Raw genomic sequence first — 20,787 nt, 5'->3', positions numbered from 1 at the left:
CGGGCACGGGCAGCGGGCGTGCGCTCTCGCAGAAGGCTTGATGGTCACATCGGTCAAGTAACGTGGCGAGAGGTGCCAGGGTAAAGAAAGGAGTGGAAACAGAGCTTCGCGCGCAGAAACTGGGCCTTTCCAAACCCCAGCCTTCCTTCATACGCCTCAGCCGCAGCGGGAGGACGTTTGCTCCTGGGGTAAAACGAAGTTTCGCCGGGATGCTTTCTACTCGGTTCATATCGTACCGCAAAGCAGTGGAGGTCTCCAGACACCCGTGAGGACGCCGCGACGTTAACGGCGCCCATAGATGGTGACTGAGGGGGCATCATGCTGAGTGTCTCGCTGACTGGTACGTGGTCCCGATCCGTCTGAGTGTTAGCATTTGGCGCTGGGGTTCGTCTCCACTGCTCGCGACGGTGTCGCTACACTCGCTTGCAGCAATGGTGTGTCCCCAGTAAAGGTGCCGCCGCGATCGCCCCTTGAATTCTGCATCCAAGCTGCGGTCAGTGGCTGGTATTGGTGGAGATGTACTGTGTCATGGCTGATCAGGTAATGGCAGTGTCCCCAGAACTGCGGTACAGCCACGGAATCTGGAAGGGAATTAAAGAGATTCCCTCTTTCTCTAATTTTTTGTAATGTTTATTTGTTTTTGAGAAAGAGAGGGATACAGTGGGAGCAGGGGAGGGGCAGAGAGAGGGAGACACAGAATCCCAAGCAGGTTCCAGGCTCCGAGCTGTCAGCACAGAGCCCGACGCGGGGCTCAAAGCCACGAACTTGAGATCATGACCTGAGCCGAAGCCAGACATTCAACCAACTGAGCCACCCAGGCGCCCCGCAAGAGATTCCCTCTGTTTCTAGTGAAAAGCTGATGCCCACCGTGATCACCATCCTTTCTGCCTGTTCACACTTTTTAATTCACAAAGTGTATGTCACATACTGACCCAGTCAACCCTCAGAACCACCTTCAGAAATACGTACTGTGATTCCCAGTTTACGTAGTAGTGAATTAAAGGTGGGTGAGATTGGGTGGTTTGCCCAGAAGTACAGCCAAGAAGCAGCTACGTGAGGACCAATCCTTGTTGTTTATTACACTGTTAAGAAGTCCTTCAAGATCAAGTCCGGTGCCTCTTCCATTTTACTGCCTCCCAGTTCAGCAAAAGCTCCTCCAGGCTTTCCTAAAGGCTTTGTGGATGGTAGCCAAAATCATCTCCTGAAGACACGAAGTGCTCTTGTGGTTATTAGCAAAACCCCATTATGTTGCAGAGCATCCCAGATGATCTATATTTCTAGAAATCACTTTCCCGAGCTCACGGCGTTGACAATTCGATGAGAAAACACTGCAGAAAATATTTAAGCTATCTTGACAAACTGTGGACATGTCTCCAAGCAGTAACATTTTTGTCCCAGAGGTTTGGGATTCCGTGTAAAGTTACCCCATTAAATGTGGAGGCCAGTTTGTCTGACACAGGGAACCGTTTGAAAAGTCCTCTGATGGCACACGGTCCTTGTGACCCAGAAGGTGTTTGTAATCTTCCTACCCGTGGGCTAATAGCGTGAGCGAGAAAAAAGAAGGTGTTAAGTGAGGAGCGGGGCTCGCAAGAGGAAGATTAAACAGGAGAACCTCTAATGGGGTGAGTGTCTCACAAAATAGGGCTTATGAAAGCTGGGGTCCTTCTCACCTCGCAAAGAACTCAAAGGAAATGCTGGAGCACCGTCACCTGGCACCGTGTGGCCCGAGGCCGGTGTCAGCCAGCGTGTGCCGGTTGTAACTCGGGAAACCACGTTCTGGAACCTGCGGGCCTTTTCCCACAAGCGGTGGGATCTGGGAATTACCCTTTCTGCGAGCACACTAAGCCTGGATCCCAGGAAAGTATCAGAATTCAAGAAGGTTCCGACAGCTCCCCGCTCGGGTCTCACCTAAAATCAGCCGGAATAAAATCCCGATGGAGGGCAAGAATGTGGAAGTGCGATGCCAAGTTCTTCCGGCCAAGAACCCTTTCGGAACCTCTCCCTCCGTCACCCACAAATACTAAGGGTGCAGTGAGCAGCTCGGAAAGATCAAAGACCTGCTTCCAAACATTCCCGACGAACCACAGGAGCCATCAAAATTCATGTATCTAAGCTCTTCAAATTGAACCAACTAACACCGAGCACCGGCTCTTCAGACTACCCGTCGTGGGGGACCCCACCTGCACGTGCCTGGCTCCCGTCTGGTACCATTAACGAGTACTCTGTGTATCCCAGGGCTTCCTTCTCAAAGCTTCGATTCGGAGGTACTCACAAGGGCCAGGAACGGGGGCCGTGTAAAGTGATGTGCGTGAGACGGGGCCCTGACCAGCAGCTGCTCGCAGCTGGGATGGCAGGTTCTAGAAACACCCCCATCACACCGGTGATGGCGCTGTTGTATCCCGAGCACAGGAGTTCTCACACAATGACAAAGAAGGACTCGGGGAGATGACACAGGGTCTGGACTCAGAAGGAAGAGGAGGGGCTCAGGGAGAAGAGCTTTCTCAACCGTTGCTGTGTCTCCAGGCTCCTGAGGCTGCCATTACATTGCAGTGGCCACCACGCCTACTGGGTATGGATCATAGACATGCTGCTTGGGTAACCCAGAAAGGAAGAAGGCGGTGAGGAAACATATAATGAACCATTCCAAAGCCCTTATGTTACCTTTAAGAGCAATTCTCCCAACTTCCAGAAGACTCTAATGCATTTTTTTTTGGATGCTGTCATTGACGTAAAATGTTTATTTGTAACACAAATTACTTCTAGAAATTTCCAGGTTATGAGCAATCATCCAGCAAATATTGACTGTGTGCCCAAAGCACATGCCAAGTGAATGAGACATGGGCCCCATTTTCAAAAATATTGATCTCATGAGAGGAAGAAGATCCTGACACACCCCCCCCCCCAACCAGGCTGTAGCACAAAGCAGAATGTGATTAATGTCACAGGACGTAGTTTTTTAAAATAGTTAGTGTCTGACGAAGAGGGTGGAATCGTAGGAAAGGAGGATCAGAGAGGCTGGCAGTAGGCACATCTCAGACTCACAAAGGAGACAGGAGCATTTGCACTGACCTTAAAGTCTGGATAGATTCATTACAGAAGATTCCGCGTGAACAAAGCATAGAGAGTGATGGCGATATGGGGTGGAACATCAAAACACTGGGAAATAGTCTTATTGAGATAGAAAGGCGCAGGTTAGTAAAATGAAGTTTAGACAAAGGGCAGTGCTAGTCTAGGCTCCATTAGTGATTTCTGAAACGGATGGTATCTGGGACCAGAAGTTCTGTGGTTGTGAAGGTCAGGGTGCGGGGAGAAGGATGCAGCAGTGAGCCAAGACAAAACAGCAGCATCCCAGATGGCAGACCCAAGCTTAGGTGCTGCCCCTGACTGCTGGGGACTTCGAGCTCATGGTTTCACAAATCTAGGCCTCGGCTTCCTTGAATATAAGAGGAAAGCTTCATCTCTGCTTCTTTTCAATTCAGGTAAGAAAGTCCTGTAATAAAAATGTTGTCCAAAGCTGAAGCGATGGTGATAAGCAAGGGGGGGAAAAGCGGCCGAAGCACATGCCAACAAGGGTGGGGCTTATCGAAGCCTTATGGTTAGCTCTGGGTGGTGGAGCTATTAGTGGCATTTGTTTTCATTCTGCTGACCTTCATTATCTTTCTTTTCTATGAATGCTACGTGTGTAATAAAAATGTACAGACACACACACAGATAAAACAAAAGTATTAGAATGTCAGTTTTTAAAACAACTCCAGCTACACACTCACTCTGGGGGAAAGAACATGAGCAGTGTTTCAATTACACGTTAATTTACCCAGTTATTCCCAAAAGCAACTGTGTCTGAGGAGGGTTACTGTACCTGTTCTAGTTCATACGTCCCACACCCTTGAGAGACAGGACCCCACAGGCAGTTTGTTTTTGCCGTTGTTTAAAACACATTATTTTACAGACAACATGGAAATATCCTCTCCTGTCACAGGTGAATAGCATCTTGTCCCCAAACATGAGACAGGAAAGTCTCCTAAACCGTGAAAGGGGAAATTACATCAGTTTAATATAAGTGATGTTGCATAAAAACATTAACAGAACGGATCAACTTGAAACGCCCCGAACCGGGCAGACACAGGAGTGTCTATGGAAGCAACACAGGCCGAGAGGCTGGAAAGTTATCTCAACTTTCATAGAATCAAGTTATCACTTTAGAAGACTTTGTTCTCAGAAAAACCATGTCTTTGCTCCCTCCTCCGTCTTACCACCAAGCTTCCCTCCTGGAGTCCGGTGTGTATTTCTTGCCATAAGTTTAGAAATTGAATTGACCTTGCAGCCTTCACGCCCCACAGTTGAGGTGACTGTAAACCCATAAACAGCTGCAGGTGCAGGGTCGGAGATAACATCCCGTGCCTGTTTCGCAGACGATATCTGATCTTGAGGAAAGTTCGGAAGCACTGAAACCACACACGTGAGCCAGAACTACTCCTCCCCCCACCACACCATATTTTAGCTAGAGGACTATTTCACAAAACTTAAATATTGTATCATGCTGAAACGTCCTTATTAGGACAACTTTGGCACAAAAATATGCATCCGATATTCCATAATGATTGTCTCCAAAAAAAGCAGTTTGCAGTTGACGTTTTCTGGATTGGGCCACTTAAATTCGCGTCCTCCCCATGTGAGGAAACTGGAGGGACTGGGTGGGGGTCCCAGAGTCGGGCCCTGGCAAGGAGGGTCCAGGGCGTGTCACGGAAAAAGCACCCACTGTGTGGTTCGTGTGGTTCTCTGTCATCTGCACAGAAGGCTGTCAGCTGGTTCCCTCAGTGGCCTCAGCAGGGGCCACGAAAGATATGTGACAGTCATAACCCAGGTCCCAGCTTCTGGTCACAGCCCATCGCTGGCCCCCCTCCCCGGGCCAGGCAGACCCTGAAGGCGATGCCTTCCCTCCCACAGCGCCCACCGAGGCACCGGCTTTCCGTGGTTTGTAGACCAACATGGACACAGTAGGTGCCTGTTGAGTGAATAACAAAACGACTCGAGTCCACGCTCGTCCAAACTGCGATAAGAGGAAGGAGGACCCAGCAGGACTGGCTTGAGTTCCCTTCCTTCTCCCCGGGCCCCTTGAGCCCCGAGCAGCTGGCCGGGGAGGAGACATGGAGCAGGCCTGTCCCGGTCCTTGTGGGGGCCTGAGCTGGGTGCTCACTTGGGGTGACAGGACGGTGGGGGCTGGCGGGGTGCCAATCCTTGGGGAGACGTCGGGGTGCCTGACCGCTAGAGACCCGGACCTGCGTGCTCGGGTTTTATTTTGTTGGTGGGACTAGCTGAACACGTGTGTCCACACACAACACACTGAAGAGCACAAACAAGATGTTACAGGTGCGACCCTCTTTCCTTCGGGCACGACAAAGCAGCTGGGGTTCGGTCATTTGCAATGTTTTTCCTCAAAATCACGGTTGTTTCACCACTACCTAGATTGGTGAGATGCCGGCCCCTGTCGTTGTCTTTGTGGGAGGGAATGTTCCGGAGGCATTTCCTCGTCCACGTCTAGCGATCGCTGACGACAAGCAGGTGCCCGGAAAACTTAGAGCCAAGCAGCCGAAGGTCAAGGTGTCTGCTTCCATCGCTTCGGGTCTGTGTTTTTCCCGCTACAGGCTCTGTGTCGTTTTCTGTGTTTTTACCGCCACAAGCTCTGTGACGTTTCACGCATCAGAGCAGCCAGTATCTTCTGCATCACGCCCACTGGATCCAGAAAAGTGGGCCAGTTCAAGGAAAATGGCTTCTGTCCAGACACGTTATCTACACCAGCTTTTGGTCAGGTGACCAGGTCTGGCCCTCCGTGTGCACTTCTTTCTCCCCGGTCAGTTCATAATAGCGGACAGGGCCCCCCGTCATGATCCAAGTGTCCCTGATGCCCAGGCTCCGCGCCCGGAGCGAGCACATTTTGAGCCCCCGGGAACCGACCAGCAGAACACGTGTTCTTACTGGAGCCGGTAGGAACCGGCTTCTTCACGCGTGCCCGCAGGGGACGCGTGGGCTGTGTCCATTGGCCCCCTGGGTGTCACGACGCCTCCCTGACTCTGTGTTTTTCCGCTCCAGGCCTACATGGAGGACCACCTGAAGAACAAGAACCGCCTGGAGAAGGAGTGGGAGGCGCTGTGTGCCTACCAGGCGGAGCCCAACAGCTCGCTCGTGGCCCAGAGGGCGGAGAACGCACACAAGAACCGCTCTCCGGCAGTGCTGACCTGTACGTAGCCGCCCGGGGGCCCCGGCCAAGGGAGGGCGGCCCTCAGTGATGGGTGGGGTGGGCTGCCCCCGCCTGCCGTCGCCTCCTTTTCCCGCTGTCCCCACCCCCGGCGCCCGGCCGGCGAACACGCCACCCCTGGGAAGCCGTCCCTAGCCCGAAAACGGGGTCGGCTCCTTCCTTTGTGCTCCAGCGGCACAGTCCCGGGTTGGGGGTGGCTGTGCCCCGACCGGCACTTGCTCTGTTGGCTGTCACCGTGCAACTTGAGACTCGTTTCTTAGCTGCTGCGAACCTCTTCCTCGTCTGTAATCGGGGTCGTACTGTCTTCCTTGGAATCGCCAAGCCCCGAGGGCGGTTAGCGTAGCGCCGGCCACGTCGTGGGCAGGGCGTGAGCGCTGGTCGGTGCCACGGCAGCCTTCCCGCCTGACACTCGGGTCAACAGGCGTCGCCGAGGGCCGACTCTGGCCGGGAATCACCGCCAGAAAGCAGCGACACAAAGAGACCAGTTCTGCAAAGCAATTTGCACCGAGTAGGAGACAAAGTTACGTCAGGGGTTGAGTGTGTTAGCAGTGACCTACAGAAGGAGAGGTCGCAGAGGACGTGATCAAACAAACCCGCCTGGCGGGGCTCCTTTTCTTGCGTCACTTAACAGGTGCGTCAGCCTCCTGTGTTCTAGCACGTTCCAGGCCAGGGTTGCGCTTTGATTCACGTATGAACCCGCCCTGCACGGAGCAGAGAGGAGAGGGATCGGAGGTGCGTTTGTGACCAAAGTGCCTGACACGAACGGACCCTCACTGAACGCTGATCCGTGAAGAGCAAACGTGTGCACGGAGTTACTATCTTAGTATCTGCAGACGAGGGGTCCTTGCACGTACGGCCGACATGATAAAATGTTGTCGGCTGACATTTTTGAGGGCACAGCAAAGCCACACCCTCAGCAAAATCGGCGTCCACAATGGGGACAGCCACCCCCCCCCCCACCACCGTGTCCCAGACCCCGGGTCCCAGCCCTTTGGAGCCCGTGTTGCAGCCTGGTGGCGTGGCCACGGGCCGTCTCCTGCCGGGCCCCCTCGCCTGGCCCAGTAGATGCCTCGGGAGTAGATGCCTCGGGAGATGCTTAGATGTAAATGGCAGTGATCTGATCCGAGTTTACGGGTCAGAAAGATTAAAAGCTGGCATCTCGTGTCGCCTTAGACACTGACGACAGCATCACAGACCCTCGAAATCTGAACGCGCTTCTGGTGTGATGTTTTCTAGCAGGTCAGTGAGGGCTCAGGCTAGGCCCTCTGTCTCCATGAGGTCTGAGGAGTTTTTCCCTGAAGGGCTTTAATAGTAGAGGAGCTGTTGTCATCTATGTGTTTTATATTTAGAAGCAAAAAAAAAAAAAAAAAAGCCATTGACTAACACATTTATTAAGTACCTACTGCATGCCAGGCTGCTGCTAGATACGGGGCCACGCGAGGATCTAACGTGGCCGCTGTGCTCGGGGCCTAGATGGGGAGTCCAGGAGGGTTCTGCCTGTACCTGGAACTCTTAGCTGTTTGGGGCCGACACTCAGCAAACTGGGACGGAACGCGTCCCTGGGTCTGGTCACTTACGTGGACTATCAGGTCCCTTGTGGTAAATACTAAATAAATCCAAAGCATCTCCCTCCAGCACCCCTCTGGACCACGGCAGGTGCCCCCCGCTGTCCCTGTGGCCACAGGCCAGGACCTTAGCGATGGTAGCACGTCCTGTCCCAAGGCCCCGGTGCCCCTGACGTCCGCCCTTCTTGGATCAGGCGCTGGGGGGCAGGTGGCCGGTGCCCCTGCCCCAGCAGCCTGGCCGGGTGCTCTTGGCTGTCTGGGGTCACGAAAGGGCAGCTGTGCTGGTCACGGATGGCAGGGCAGGGCAAGCACACTGACACAGTGACACGGGAGCATTTTCGTGGGTGACCCGGGACCCCACTGTCCCCCACACTTGCGGCCTCCTTCACGTGTAGAGGGAAATCCTACCAGCAGATTTCGGCCCTCGTCCCTCCCTGAGCAGGATGGGGACGGCACGACTTACGCTCTCCTCGGTCCTGCCAGACTCCACCAGAGACGAGTGCCCCGCGTCCTGGTGGTGAGCGTGCACGGCCCGCACGGCACAGAATCGGCCCCGTGGTGGAACCACAAGGTGCTGGGCAAGTGGCTGGTAGTGTCTGTGAAAAGGTGGCCGGCACCCGTGAGCGCAGAAGGCACCCTCCCCGGCACGCGCAGTGCTCTGGGCCTGCGGCGGCGGGTGGGAGCCTCGGCCGGCTTCCCCGGTGTCTCCCACCCCGCTCCCCCGTTGCCTGGTTTGACGGGTTCCTGGGTGCGCCTGGCGGGACCCCGCGGCCCGGGCCTCCCGTCCACGCAGACGGTCCTCCATCCGGGAGACGGGACTCGTGACGTCCGTGATGCGCACCAGTCCGTGCCCACGGGGTTTACCAGCTGGACTCCCGGGGCTTCCCGGGGCCTGTCATGCCCACACTCCCTGCGCCCTCTGCCCTCCGCCCTCCTGCGCGCCCTTACTCGTCTGGGGCCCGTCTGAGGGCGTCCCCTGCTCCCACACCGGGCCTTCTAGCGGAGGCTGGCAGGTCCCGTGGGAAATTCAAAAGTGGCTCCGATATCCATTTTCCATCCCTGACAGCCTGGAGCTGTGTTTCCGAGGACGATTTAGGAACAGATGAACCGGCTTTGTCTGTGCTCTGTCATCTTACAAGTTTGAGGAATTTAATATGCTTCCTAAATGTATTTGTATTTTTAGGAGGAATTATGCAATATTCTGCTCATCTGCTTTTTAAATTAAGAACAGGAATATGATGCTATTTTGGCATACCGTCTTAAACAAAAAAAAAAATGTTTTCGATTCTGTGTCACAAAAACAAGGGAGAGATTAGATGGAGACAAAGAACACTTAGAGGTGAAACCAGAGAGAACAGCCCAGGACCCAGATACCCAGAGACCGAGCGAAAGGCCCTCAATGGAACATCCTCCCAGTCTGGCTTTTCGGGGCTTTGTCGTGAAAGAGATCACAGCTCAGCTCCAGAGCCAGGGTGCAGCCGCGGGCGCCCCTGCCTTGCCTCACGGACCTGGCCAGGTGGGGATGACGGCTGACCTTGCCTGGCTGTCCCCCACGTCAGGGCACCTGGTGGCACCAGGCCACAGCTGAGTACATGAAGCCGCCTCCCCCCCCCCCCCCCCCCCCCCCCCCCCCGCCCCATCGCCTCTAATCCCCCCGGGAACCAGCCCTGCACTTGCCAGATGAGGGCGCTGGGGCTCAAACCCATGCCCTCTGCTGGTGGGACTGCCCACATATGCTTGTGCACGAGCCTGACATTTTCTGTGTCAGAAAAATGGACACAAATTTCAAACGTCCCCAGAGATGAATATTTGAAATACATACAAGAACTGCGGTACTTTGGCTAAGCGTTGCTGCCCTTAAAACAGCACACGGAAAATAATTTCTTTCCAAACAAATGTTCGGTTTAAATTTGTTTTTCTGAACTCTAAGCAGGCTCCCCATAGAAGAATACTCTGGGCTGGGCACTTGTGAGCCACCCAGACCTGCCCCGATCTGCCCGTAAGCACTGGTCCTGGGTCAGACTCCGAAATCTGGTAAGCAAGCGGGATCTGTCCTCCTCTGGTGTGAGAAGGGTCTGCACGCGTCTCACCCCCACGAGGAAGTTATGGGTCCAGAGAAGCACCGGGCGTGGCTGCCGTGTTTCAGTCTCGGAGCCGTCCGAATCTCTGCCTCCAGATGCGGGGAGGCTGCGGGTTTGCTGACGTCGACAAGGAAGTATCCCAGCGAATTCTGTGTGGGCTTTCTCGTGGCTGCACCACGCAGAAGCTGTCCCCGCGGCCGCGCTGCCTGAGACCGGAGGGGAGGTGGTGTTTCTACGGGAAGTCGGGAAGAGGCAAACGCGGCGTTTCAGGAGCAGGAGTCCTTCTCGACGGGCCACGTCCGGAGGGCGCCTGGAAGCGGCATCCTTACGCGGTCATGGCACAGACCCCGCCACCAGCCCCTCGGGGTTCCAAGGGCGTTGACTGTTGGCACAACTTAGCCGCTCGGGGCTCCGATGTTCTGTCATCTTTACCCCTTTCCACCAGCTGGGCCACAGATTCGGGAGACCCCCTACGGCGTGGCTGTGTCCGCCCCAGCATTCCCTTCGCGGAGCGACTCATGACCCTTGACGCCGTGGGGGCCCTGAGGCCACCGGCCGCTGGGCCTGACCCCTCCACAGACGGGCTCCGGTCTCTTTGGCCAGAGCGATCCGGTGGCCCTTCGGAGGGCGTGGCCGCACCCCTCCCTGCCCTGGGCACGCCGCCGTCTGCTGCAATCTCACATTCGCTGCGCGGCAGGCCCGTCACAAGCCACGAGGTCCGCTCGTCTTGAGGTCGCCATCAGCTGAAGTCCGGGGGCCCCTTCTGTCCCCCGGGGTCCCGGTCCCCACGCCCTCACACAGGTGCCTGAGAGGTGCTTCACACCCGTCCTCATTCGAAGTCACGAAGGTCCAGATTCCTGGTTCAATGTAGCGCCTCCGTCTGTCGCCAAGCCACACGTACCTTCTATGAACGGGACTTCTGCGTCTTCAAGTTTTCCAGAGAAAGACGTCCGACAGGGTCGTTGCGGGGCCCTGTTCCCCCGAGCCTCCCGCACGTGGGCACAGACCCGCGCGGGGACGTCGGTGGCTGTTCGTCAGCTGAGGCTCGGCCAACAGCCCTGCTGCACGGCCCGGGTCGGGAGGGCGTCCTCTCGGCCCCGGTCACGTCCAGATGCTTGTCGAGCGTTTTCGTGCCAGACCCGGGGGCAGATGCCACAGATGCCGTATCTCTGTTCACCCTGACAGACTCGGGTTCTGTCTTCCCCGTCGCCCGTAGAAGAGCCAGCCCTTAAGGCCGAGCGGTTAGGCTCAGGCCGCCCTCCTGACCCTGGGGAGGACGGGCCAGCAGTGAGATCCCACCGGAGGGGCTCCCGCGCGGGCCAGCCCAGGAGCCCCTCGCACAGACGAAATGTGACCAGCCTGGCGTGATTTTCCCGCACACGATTTACCGCAAGAGTCTGGAGACACTCAGGCTGAAATGACAACTTGGTGGTGGCATCCCACACCCACGCTCGACACCTGCCGGTCAGTACTCCGCCGATTTGCCCAGCGTGTGTGTGCGCTTTACTTATTTTTTGGCTGAACTACTTCGAAGTGAGTCTCGGCCATCGGGACGTCTACTTACCTGCTTTCCCCGGTGCCTCCTAAGCGGGGGACATTCTCCCACTTACCACAACTGCACTGTCACAACTAAGAAAACCAACAGTAACACCCCAGCGCCGTCTAATTCCCGTCCATGTTTGTCTACCATGAACCTTCGTTAAGGGTCACCCCTGCACTTGGGGTTTGACGTCTTCGGCTCTTTTTAACTTTAAAACAACCCCCTTTGTTCTCTGACGTGACTTGTCCCTAATAAAGCTACTCTCCCACTGACCACATTCCCGTTCCAGAGCCTCACGAAGTACGCAGTTCGCAGCCTGCCCGTCCTGCTGGGCCGGCGGGAAACTCGCCTGCTGGTCTGCAGACCCGCCGTTTCGCCCCGTTCTGGTCACGCGGTCAGGGCGCAGAGGCCCGGGGCCGCCGCGAGATCCAGAGTGGCGGTGCGGGTCCGCGTCCCCGCGCGGCTTCCGTGAACGGGAGCGGCGTGCTCCTGTGGCCTCACCCGGAACACCGGCAACACCCTGCCCTCGCTCACCTGGCCGGCGCCCGGGACCCCGACAGCGAGTGGGCACCCCACCACTCTGTCCACTCGGCCCACCGTCTGTCCACCCCCTAAGTGTCTCTTCTCTGCCCTTCCTGGTCTGAAAAAGTGTTCTCTTTGACAGAGGTGGTCGAGGCAGAGTCGTGATTGAGTGCATTTCCTCTAAATTACCTGGTTACGTGGTTTCATCGGCACCAGACAGGTCTGTCTCATCCCGATAAAAAGAGGCGGCTATTAGACTCTTCTGGTCTGAACAGATGCAGCTGTCAGACTCCTCTGCCCCCGCGCGTACTCCCTCAGCCCACAGGACGTCAGCCTCCCGGACGTGTGTCCCGTGAGGTTTGCGTCCTCACTTGTCCCCATCCTTGGTTTACGTCCCCTCTCCTCCTCCGCGCGTGGCCTCCTGAGTTTTGAAGCCCCTGCTTCTGTAGCTGCTGACTCTCCCTTCTCACTTGGGATACGTGCACCTGTGCCCTCTGGGCTCCAACGCTTAGGGTGCCCTGTGTCTCTTTGGCCGGGTTCCCTTCTAGAGTCTCCGGAACAAAGTTCTCTCCTCTGGTTGCACATTCAGTGTCCAACAGGTGTTTTCTTTCTTGGCAAATAAATGCTTTAAGATCATCTGGCCACTTTTCTCTGGAGGTTGACACCAATTTAGACATTTTTTCCTTATTAAAATTCAGTTCGGGCGAGAAGCAAGCCTTGGTACCGGTGTGGACTTCCAGGAGGTGGGTTTTAGCAGGAAGTTGCGATGTACAGGTGCACCTCCCTTCCTAACCGTCCTCCCTCCGCCCCCCGGTGACCCCTGAATTCCCACTTGCCTAGAGGCCCTGTTCCACCAGTGAGGTTTCCGAAACACTTGCAGTTGACTTCGGCCCTCCCTCAGCAGGGAGGCTGACCTCAGCTGCCTGGTGCCTTCTTCTGCACTGGATCAGGAGAGAGCCACCCACCCACCCGGCCGCAGGGTCCCTAACCCGCAGCGGGAACCTGGAGAGAGCCGCCAACCCACGTGACCACAGCATCCCTAACCTGCGGTGGGAACCTGGACAGCGACACCCACGCGGCCGCAGGGTCCCTAACCCTCGGAAGGAACCCAGAGAGAACCGCCCACGTGGCCACAGCGTCCCTAACCCGTGGTGGGAACCTGGAGAGAGCCGCCCACCCACATGACCGCAGCACCCCTAACCCCTGGGGGGAACCTGGCGAGAACTGCCCACCCGGACGCAGAGTCCCTAACCCGCAGCGGGAACCTGGGGTCGCAGAGCCCGTTTTCTCTCCAGAGAAGCCAAGTCTCCCAAGGATTACATCTGTCACTTTGCTGAGTGTGGCAGCAGAGTAATGGCTCGAAGATGCTCACATCCCAACCCTCCGCACCTGTGAATATGTCACCTCACGTGATGGGATTTACGTGGCAGATGGAAGGAAGGTTTGCTGATCAGCTGTGTTGACGTAGAGCGGTTCCCTAGAACTGCGGGGCAGGGGCGAGTGGAGGAGGGTGGTGCAGGGGGAAGAGGAGTAAGGGGCGTGTGCGTGAGGGAAGAGGGAGTGCGAGGGGGAGAGAAGAGGGAGCCGTGGGGGCGGAGGGGGTATGGGGGGTTGGAAGGATATGGGCGGCACACGTGGGGCGGGCGGTGCGGGGCGCGTGGGGTAGGGCGGTGAGGGGTGGGGGGCACTTAGAAGAGGGCAGTGGGAGGAGGGGGGGTGCAAGGGTGTGTGGTGGAGGGCGGGGGGGTGGGGAAGAGAGAGGAGTGGGGGGTGCGGGGGTGCATGGAGGAGGGGGGGAGGGCATGGGGGAGAGTGGGGTGGGGTGCATAGAGGAGGGAGGAGGGGGTGGGGGCGTGGGGGAGGTAGGTGGGGTGGGGTGTGTAGAGGAGGGGGTGTGGGGTGGGGGCGTGGGGGAGGGCGGTGAGGGGTGGGGGCACGTAGAAGAGAGCAGTGGGAGGAGTGGGGGGTGCGGGGGTGCATGGAGGAGGAGGGTGGGGGTGTGGGGGAGGGCGGTGAGGGGTGGGGTGGGGTGCGTAGAGGAGGGAGGAGGGGCGCGGGGTGGGGCGCGAGGGGGACGCCGGGAGGTGTGGCGGGGTGCGGAGCCGGGAAGCGGGAGGGGCTCCGACGTGCGTGGGGAGGGGTCGCGAGCGGGGAACAGCCAGCGAAGGCAGGGCGGCGCGCTGTGCCTGGACTCTCAGAACCCGCGTGCGGGCACCTCGGTGAGGACGGAGACTCGAGGCTGTGATTCGTGAGTGGTGCCCGCAGCCACCGAGAGTGGCCCTCCTTAGGGCGGCCACAGGGGACCCACCCCGTCCGCGCCTGCGCCCTCTGGGTCGGGTCCACCGCTGTCGCAGGGATCGTGGGACCGGCTTCCGTGTGGGTCTCTGATGGGGACGAAGACGTGGCACCGTCTGCACCACCGGCTTCTTGGCCCAGACGCCGGCGTCGCCCCACCGGACGGGCCGCCCCGGGGTCTCAGGCACAGCGGATTTGGGGAACTCCTCTGCGCCCGAGGTAGGGTTATCTGCTGCGACACTGGCCGAGCGCGGGGGTGCGTCCCTTGGGATGCGGGAGGCACTGCGTCTCCCCAGGGGGCGCTCCCCGGGCGTCTGTCGTCCGCTGGGACATGGTCTCGTGGTCCCTCCGCGACGGCCGCCTCCTCGCCAGCAGCTCACCCTCCCCGCGGAGCTGGGCCGTTGGGTGCTGGGCCTGTGGGTGCAGGGCGTGGCCACTCAGGCCTGGTCGCAGGGACCGAGGAAGCCAGAAGCCGCTCCGAGTCTGCCCCCTGCCCCCCTTCCCCAGGGTCACACCCCTTCTCCCGGGAAAGGGCTTGTTCCGGGGCCATTTGGGCGTTCCTCCCTGCGGCGCATTTGCTCTAAATCTCCGTTCTGCGTGAACGTGTACCCTGCCGAGCTCTCTTCGCTTTTCCAGAAGCATCCTACTGGCAAGGCCTGGGGTAGTAATGTTGTCTCAGACAGCACTACAGAGGGTCCCCGGGGTCACTGTGTCTGCCTGGGTGCCCTTCAGATGTTGCGACTGTTACTGGAAGACTTGAAAAGACAGCCGGTCTCCAGTCTCCCCATTGTTCTCTGGGGCAGCTGTGTTCTCGTAAGAACACAACCTGATCTCCTGTGCTGAGCGTGTGTGATTGCCACGGAGGAGGTGTGCGTGCCTGGGGACCGGTGAGCGAGCCAGAGCAGGACAGAGCCCCGCCTCCGGGTGTGGCGTCGGGGACAGCACTGAATGACAGGAGTTAATACTCAGTCCCGGAGACGAGATGTCAGAGCCCCGGGCGTGGGCAGGGCTGGCTCCGTCCAGGCTCTCTGCGGGCCGCAGCCGGCTGTCTGTGCCCTCGCTGCCCACATGTCATCACCTTTCTGCGTCTGCCCCTGTGTCCCAAGTCCCCCTTCCCACAAGGACACCAGACATCTCCACCTGGGGCGCGTCTGTGGTACCGGGGGTTCGGGAGGCCGACATATCTTGTGTCGTGGAGACAAGCGTTACTCAGCTCAACTTTTGGCCCCACGTGCCTCCAGAGCCCTGGGGGGGGGCTGGGTGGGCAATGCCAGGACGCAGACACCGGCAACACCAGCATCCGTGCCCAGAGCGCGCCTTTCCCGGGCAGGCGCACAGCGGTGGGCGAGGCCCGCACGCATCTGGAACTCTCTCCGGCGTGGGTGTCCCGCTGTGGTCCGGGCCTTTGTGACCCACTGCGCTGTCATTCACACACAGAGCAGGCTGGCAGTCCTATTTGGGATTTCTTGTTGAGACATCTGCAGAGAGGCTGGTGAAACTATTGAAGCAGCTAGAAAGCAGACCAGCCCCCGTGACCAGGGACTGCCGGCCGCCGTGTGACTCGAGACCTGTTTCTGAGTCGGGGACGGGAAGTCGACGTGAGCCTCTGTGGCGCGTGACGGCCGGGGCACCGGACCGGCCTCATTCTCTCACCACCTCCGGGCGCGGGAGGGTGCTGTGAATCTGGGACCTCCCCACCCAGGCCACCCAAACGCGCTGTGTGCTCATCCAAGGAGCCTCTGGGTGGAGCTTTTTCATCTGGGATGTTCGGTGATGTTTATAGGTTGAACTAAGAGTTTTCAGCAAGCTCAACTAAGAGCAGAAGACCTGCTTACTTACTGAGGAAGGGAAGCCCCGGACAGAAGCTTGAGCCAACCTCTCTAGAGAGGACTTACCACTCCAGAGCAAGTATGTTTCACGATCACGCTGTGGTCATCCGGTTCCTAGATCTGCAAAGAAACACGCAGGCAGTCTCAAAACAAACAGAATACAGAAATTTATTGCCTCGCTCAACTATGACAAGTCCTAACAGAAAGACGTTACCGTGTGTGATTGGTGACAGTCGTTAGACCAGCTTTGACAGCTGGTAGACCTACGGCAGCGGAGAGCTTCGGGCCGCGTGCACTAAACCCTCTGTGGACCCACGAAACCGGAGAAGATGCCGGTGGTTGCTGATGCCGTCGCTTCTCCGGGCGCACCGGTCTCCACTCAGGTCTCAGAGCCCCGACCCTCCAGCACAGAACGCTGGCGGGTCACCGCACACGCCCCGCATCCCCACTGGCCACGCCGTCAAAGTAAAGGAAACGGTGTAACGGAAAGACGCCGCCGGAAAGCCCCATGAGGACACTGGCCGACTGCTTGGGTGACAAAAATTCCCTTGTGTGAGGCCAGTGTGCACCAGCGACCCCCCCACACACACGCGCCTGAGCTGGAGACACTCGACATCAGGGAATTCATCCGCTCCTGGCGGGAAGATTATTGACTCACACGCGTCAGTTCACTTGGCGTGAATGACGTAACCAAGGCGCCTAGGAAAACACTATCCTCAGTGTTGCAGGACGGGTTAGAGGCACAGGAAGCCTCCACGCACCTTCCTTCGATGGGTTCACGGGACGTGTTCGGATGACGGCACGTGCTAGCTGATGGCTCGGCCGCAGCCCTCCCGAAGTGCCGCGGGCTGCCTTCAAGTGCTCTTTGCCCTGCCAGCAATCAAGAAGACCTTCTAGAACTTGTTTCTTCCGGCATCCGTGGAAATCCTTTTGTATTCACTGACAACACGGTGCACCGTAAATAACTCTTGCCAAGTTAACTGACCTTTCATCAGTTAGGTCTGTGTCCGTCCGTCCGCCTGTGGCCTTGGACTTGCGCCTCCGCCCCTTGCCGTGCACGAGGCGCTCCAGCCGGTGCTTACGTGTACGTTCATCACGACGACCCTTTAAGAGCCCCAGCCCACGTTTTGGATGACAGATCTGGCCTTTAAAATACTGAATAATTTACCCAAATGTCACCTGGCTAGCAGGTGGCAGGGCCGGGACTCAAGCCCTGGGCTCTTAGCCGCTGGCCACGTGGCCTTTGCCAAGGCAAACATCACATCTTCCTGGGCCTTGGCTTCTTCCATCTAAAATGGGGGCGTAGCCCCTGTTCTACGTAGGGCACAGTTCCAGGAAGAAGAAAGGTAGCATCTGTGGAACTGCTTTTAGAAGAGACAGAATATTGGAGAAGCTCGGGACAAGGAGTTGGGAAAAGCAGCGTGTGCCACACGCCTCCCGACTTCCATCTGCGGGGCGATTTTCTCCTTCCCTCCTTGATAAGACTTACCGTTGTGGGTCTTGTAAGGGAAAACGGCTGCGTCTTAGGGCCAGAGACAGAGCGGAAGGCACCGAGTTTCCCCTTTCTGGCTTCCGGGTGAGCTCTCTAACCCTAAAGAACACGCCCCCTTCTCAGCCAAAGTGTAAGCACCCAGGTGGCTGTAGAACTTTGCTCCGTGGTTGTGACCGCTGTGTCGTGTTTGCTCCCGGGGCGGGAGCCTGTGCTCGCACACCCTCCCGAGGAACCATACTCAGTCCGCGGGGCGTGGGCCGGGGACACGAGGGTGTGCTCCTGAGCGCGCCGCCCCCCTGCCCCGCCGGCCTCACCTCCAACTTGCTGGCTGAGCTTGAGTGAATCTCAGCCCTTGCCCTTACAAAGAGTGGAGGCAGCCACTCCCAACTGATGCCAGCTCATCGTCTCCCCTAGCGGCCCTTTTAGAAAGATGAACAGGGAAAGTGAACCACAAAAGAGTTGGCATTCACCCAAGCAATCGAAACACCCCCGGCTCGTCCCCGCTGCATGACCGTACCTCCACGGCGCCCTGCCTGGCGCTCTGGTCCTTCCCGGGTGGCTCAGATGTCCCACATGGAGGTTCAGACGGCCCAGTGTTAAAAACAAAGCAAGTTCACCGTTCACTTTGAAATCGCCGTGTCACCGCAAACTCAGTTACGTGATCGTCAAGTGACACGGCTTGGGAGCTTCTGGAGCCCTTGTCCCGACCTCAGCGGTGCCTGTAAAAGGGTGGCCTGCGGGAAGTGACGCGGCTGACGCGGTGCTTCGCAGACAGCGTGACGGCAGGGCTGGCCTCACAGCCGGGCTTGGGCTCAGCGGCTCCAAGCAGCTTGTCCCCTTATCCTTCAGAGCAGCCGGCTCCTAGATTGTGTCTGTATTTCGCCGAGACTCCCGAGCCTGTGAAGCGTCTTCTCCATTTCCTGACTAGAAGACTCAGCTGGCGTGCGTTCACCGAGCTGCTTGCTCGCAGGACAGGGCAGCGCTGTCCCCTTGGAGGTGAAGGGCACCCAGCAGCCCTCAGGCCCGCGCCTGTCTGGCCGGGCCACGTTTGGGACCCTCACAGCACGCCCTCTGAAGCCAGAGATACACGGTCCGGCTCTTGCCCCCTGTACCCCTCCCCTCCCTCTCGCCGTGACCCTGCTCTTTGTGAAAGGTTCTCAGGCAGGAGGGGTCCTCACTGCCACTATCGGCAGTGTCTGAACTTGGCTGTGTTGAGACGATTTCTCCTAGGGCGGGGCTCCTGGGAGGCCCTCTGGAACCCTCCGCAAGCAGCTCGAAGCTCTGCTTCTGTATTCCAGAACTGTACGTAGGCTGCAACAATAGACTAGGTGCAGCCTTCAGAAAAGCTGCCTGCTTCTGAACGACACATCGCCGTCTCCAGCTTGATGCGTCCAGGAAGAGCCCCGCAGTGAAACTGGGCTTTTTGCACTTGGTTTGGGGGTCACTGTAACCAAGTCTGAGTTTGTTCCACTTGCTGTGTGACAGGCCAGTAAGTCAAGAGGCCAGGGTTGGGGTGAGGAAAGTGACCCTGCCCAGGAAGCCAGCAGACCAAGATGGCAGACCGTCATCCCAGAGAACCATCTTGCCTCGGCACAAATGCAGGCTTCCTTTGTGTCGAGAGAAGGGGCGGCAGGAGGGGCTGGAGTCCAAAGGTGGCCGATGACCGCAAACACCCGGGAGCCGGAAGGGGTCTGAGAGGGACCGTGAAACTCCTTTGTCCTTGGTCACTCGATCTTTGCCGATAGGAATCCTGTCACCATGGTCCCATAAGTCTCGGACACAGCGACGTTATTTCTATACGTACTTCCGTACCTGCTCGGGAACGTGGGGTTCCGGTCGGGCGGTTTTGTACGAGTCTCGGCCGTCGGCGACGTTCCTTCAACAACCAGCACGCTCACGCGCAGGGCTGAGCGCGGGTTTCCAGGCCCCGGGTCACGGCAGCCAAGGAAATGGAGCAACGTGGAGTGAGACGCACCAGGTTTTCCCAGCGCGGTAGTGTCTGCAATGTGGTACGATGACACAGGTCACCAGCTTTTCTGGTAATTTGTTCAGTTTCCTGCCAGTGCCAGTTTTCAGTCTCTCAAGAATAAATCTGTGCAGGAACCCAAAACCACCGAGCACGGGGGGTTTTTGTATTATTTCTCACGCCCCAGGGGGACGTCTCCGCGGCTACCGTCACGAGTGCCTCCGCAGCGTTTCCACAACCTTTGGGTGCAGATGGCCTCCAAGCAAACCGTGCAACGTCCAGGCTCGTCCGCAACTCTAGATGTTTCTCATCTGTCTCGTCTCTACTGCAAAAGAGCTCACGTCGATACCTCGGTAGGACCGGTGGGATGCCATCCGGTCCCGTAGACCCACCAAGTTTCCCAGGCCCCAGAGTTGTTGTTAAAAGAAATGAAGTAAAACGTCCCGGAGACGTGAAACCGAAGCAGAGTCCCCGCGCTTTCCCTCCCCCACTGCCCAAGCTGCTTTCAAGGCCGGGAGCCTGGACCTGGAGACGCCGCTGAAATTCAGGACCGGGGTGAACCACTCACCACCCCCCAAATCCCTGGCTTCCTAGGCTCCGGCCAGGTTGTCTCTGTTTTCTCAGAAGAAAAGAAGTCGGGGTTGTGCACGACACCCGAAGCCATTCACTGGGGCAGAGATGGCGAGTGGAGCACACCGCCATTCTCGGCGGCCTGCAGTTCTCAGCTGCCCCTCGCAGAGGACGGACAAGGTGGCCGCACGCCCGGGGACGGAGGGAGGAAGGAGGGACCCTCGTGGGCGTCCCTCCCTGAGGCTGCTCCCCGCCGGGGAGTGGCCTCGCCCCGCTCCCTGTGCCGCCTCCTCCACACCCGACCGAGGGTGCAGCTTTGAAAGTTCCTGAAAACGGGCAAAGAGGGGCGTCACCATACACAGGAAGGTGGTTATTCCAGAACCAGAATTAAGAATCATTCGCGTGCCAGGGGCGCCTGGGCGGCGCAGTCGGTTAAGCGTCCGACTCTTGATTTTGGCTGAGGTCATGATCTCCCAGTTCACGGGATCGAGCCCCACGTCGGGCTCTGTGCTGGCGGCATGGACCTGCCTGTGGTCCGCTCTCTCCCTCTCTCTCCGTCCCTCCCCCTCTCATGCTTTCTCTCTCAAATGAACTTTTTTAAAAAAGAGTAATTCAGGGGCACGTGGGTGGCTCAGTGGGTTAAGCATCTGACTTTAGCTCAGGTCACGATC

At 57.9% G+C, this 20,787-nt stretch overlaps 1 protein-coding gene across 10 annotated transcripts in view; it reads left to right on the top strand.

The window, feature by feature from the left end:
* PTPRN2 (protein tyrosine phosphatase receptor type N2) overlaps positions 1-20,787 on the top strand; it is an 811,978-nt gene that overhangs the window by 748,639 nt on the left and 42,552 nt on the right. For 9 of the 10 annotated variants that reach the window (XM_042927240.1, XM_042927243.1, XM_042927244.1 and 6 more), the window contains one exon: positions 6,091-6,238. In XM_042927240.1, the coding sequence (XP_042783174.1) occupies positions 6,091-6,238 (148 nt within the window). Of the gene's footprint in view, positions 1-6,090; positions 6,239-12,106; positions 12,421-20,787 lie in introns of those variants that run through there. The other variant, XM_042927247.1, reaches the window with a different exon arrangement.

This window comes from Panthera leo, chromosome A2 (assembly GCF_018350215.1).
Source record: "Panthera leo isolate Ple1 chromosome A2, P.leo_Ple1_pat1.1, whole genome shotgun sequence".
NCBI classification, from domain to species: domain Eukaryota; kingdom Metazoa; phylum Chordata; class Mammalia; order Carnivora; family Felidae; genus Panthera; species Panthera leo.
Note: the sequence above shows the minus strand (reverse complement) of the source record. Positions and strands in the feature narration are given on the sequence as shown.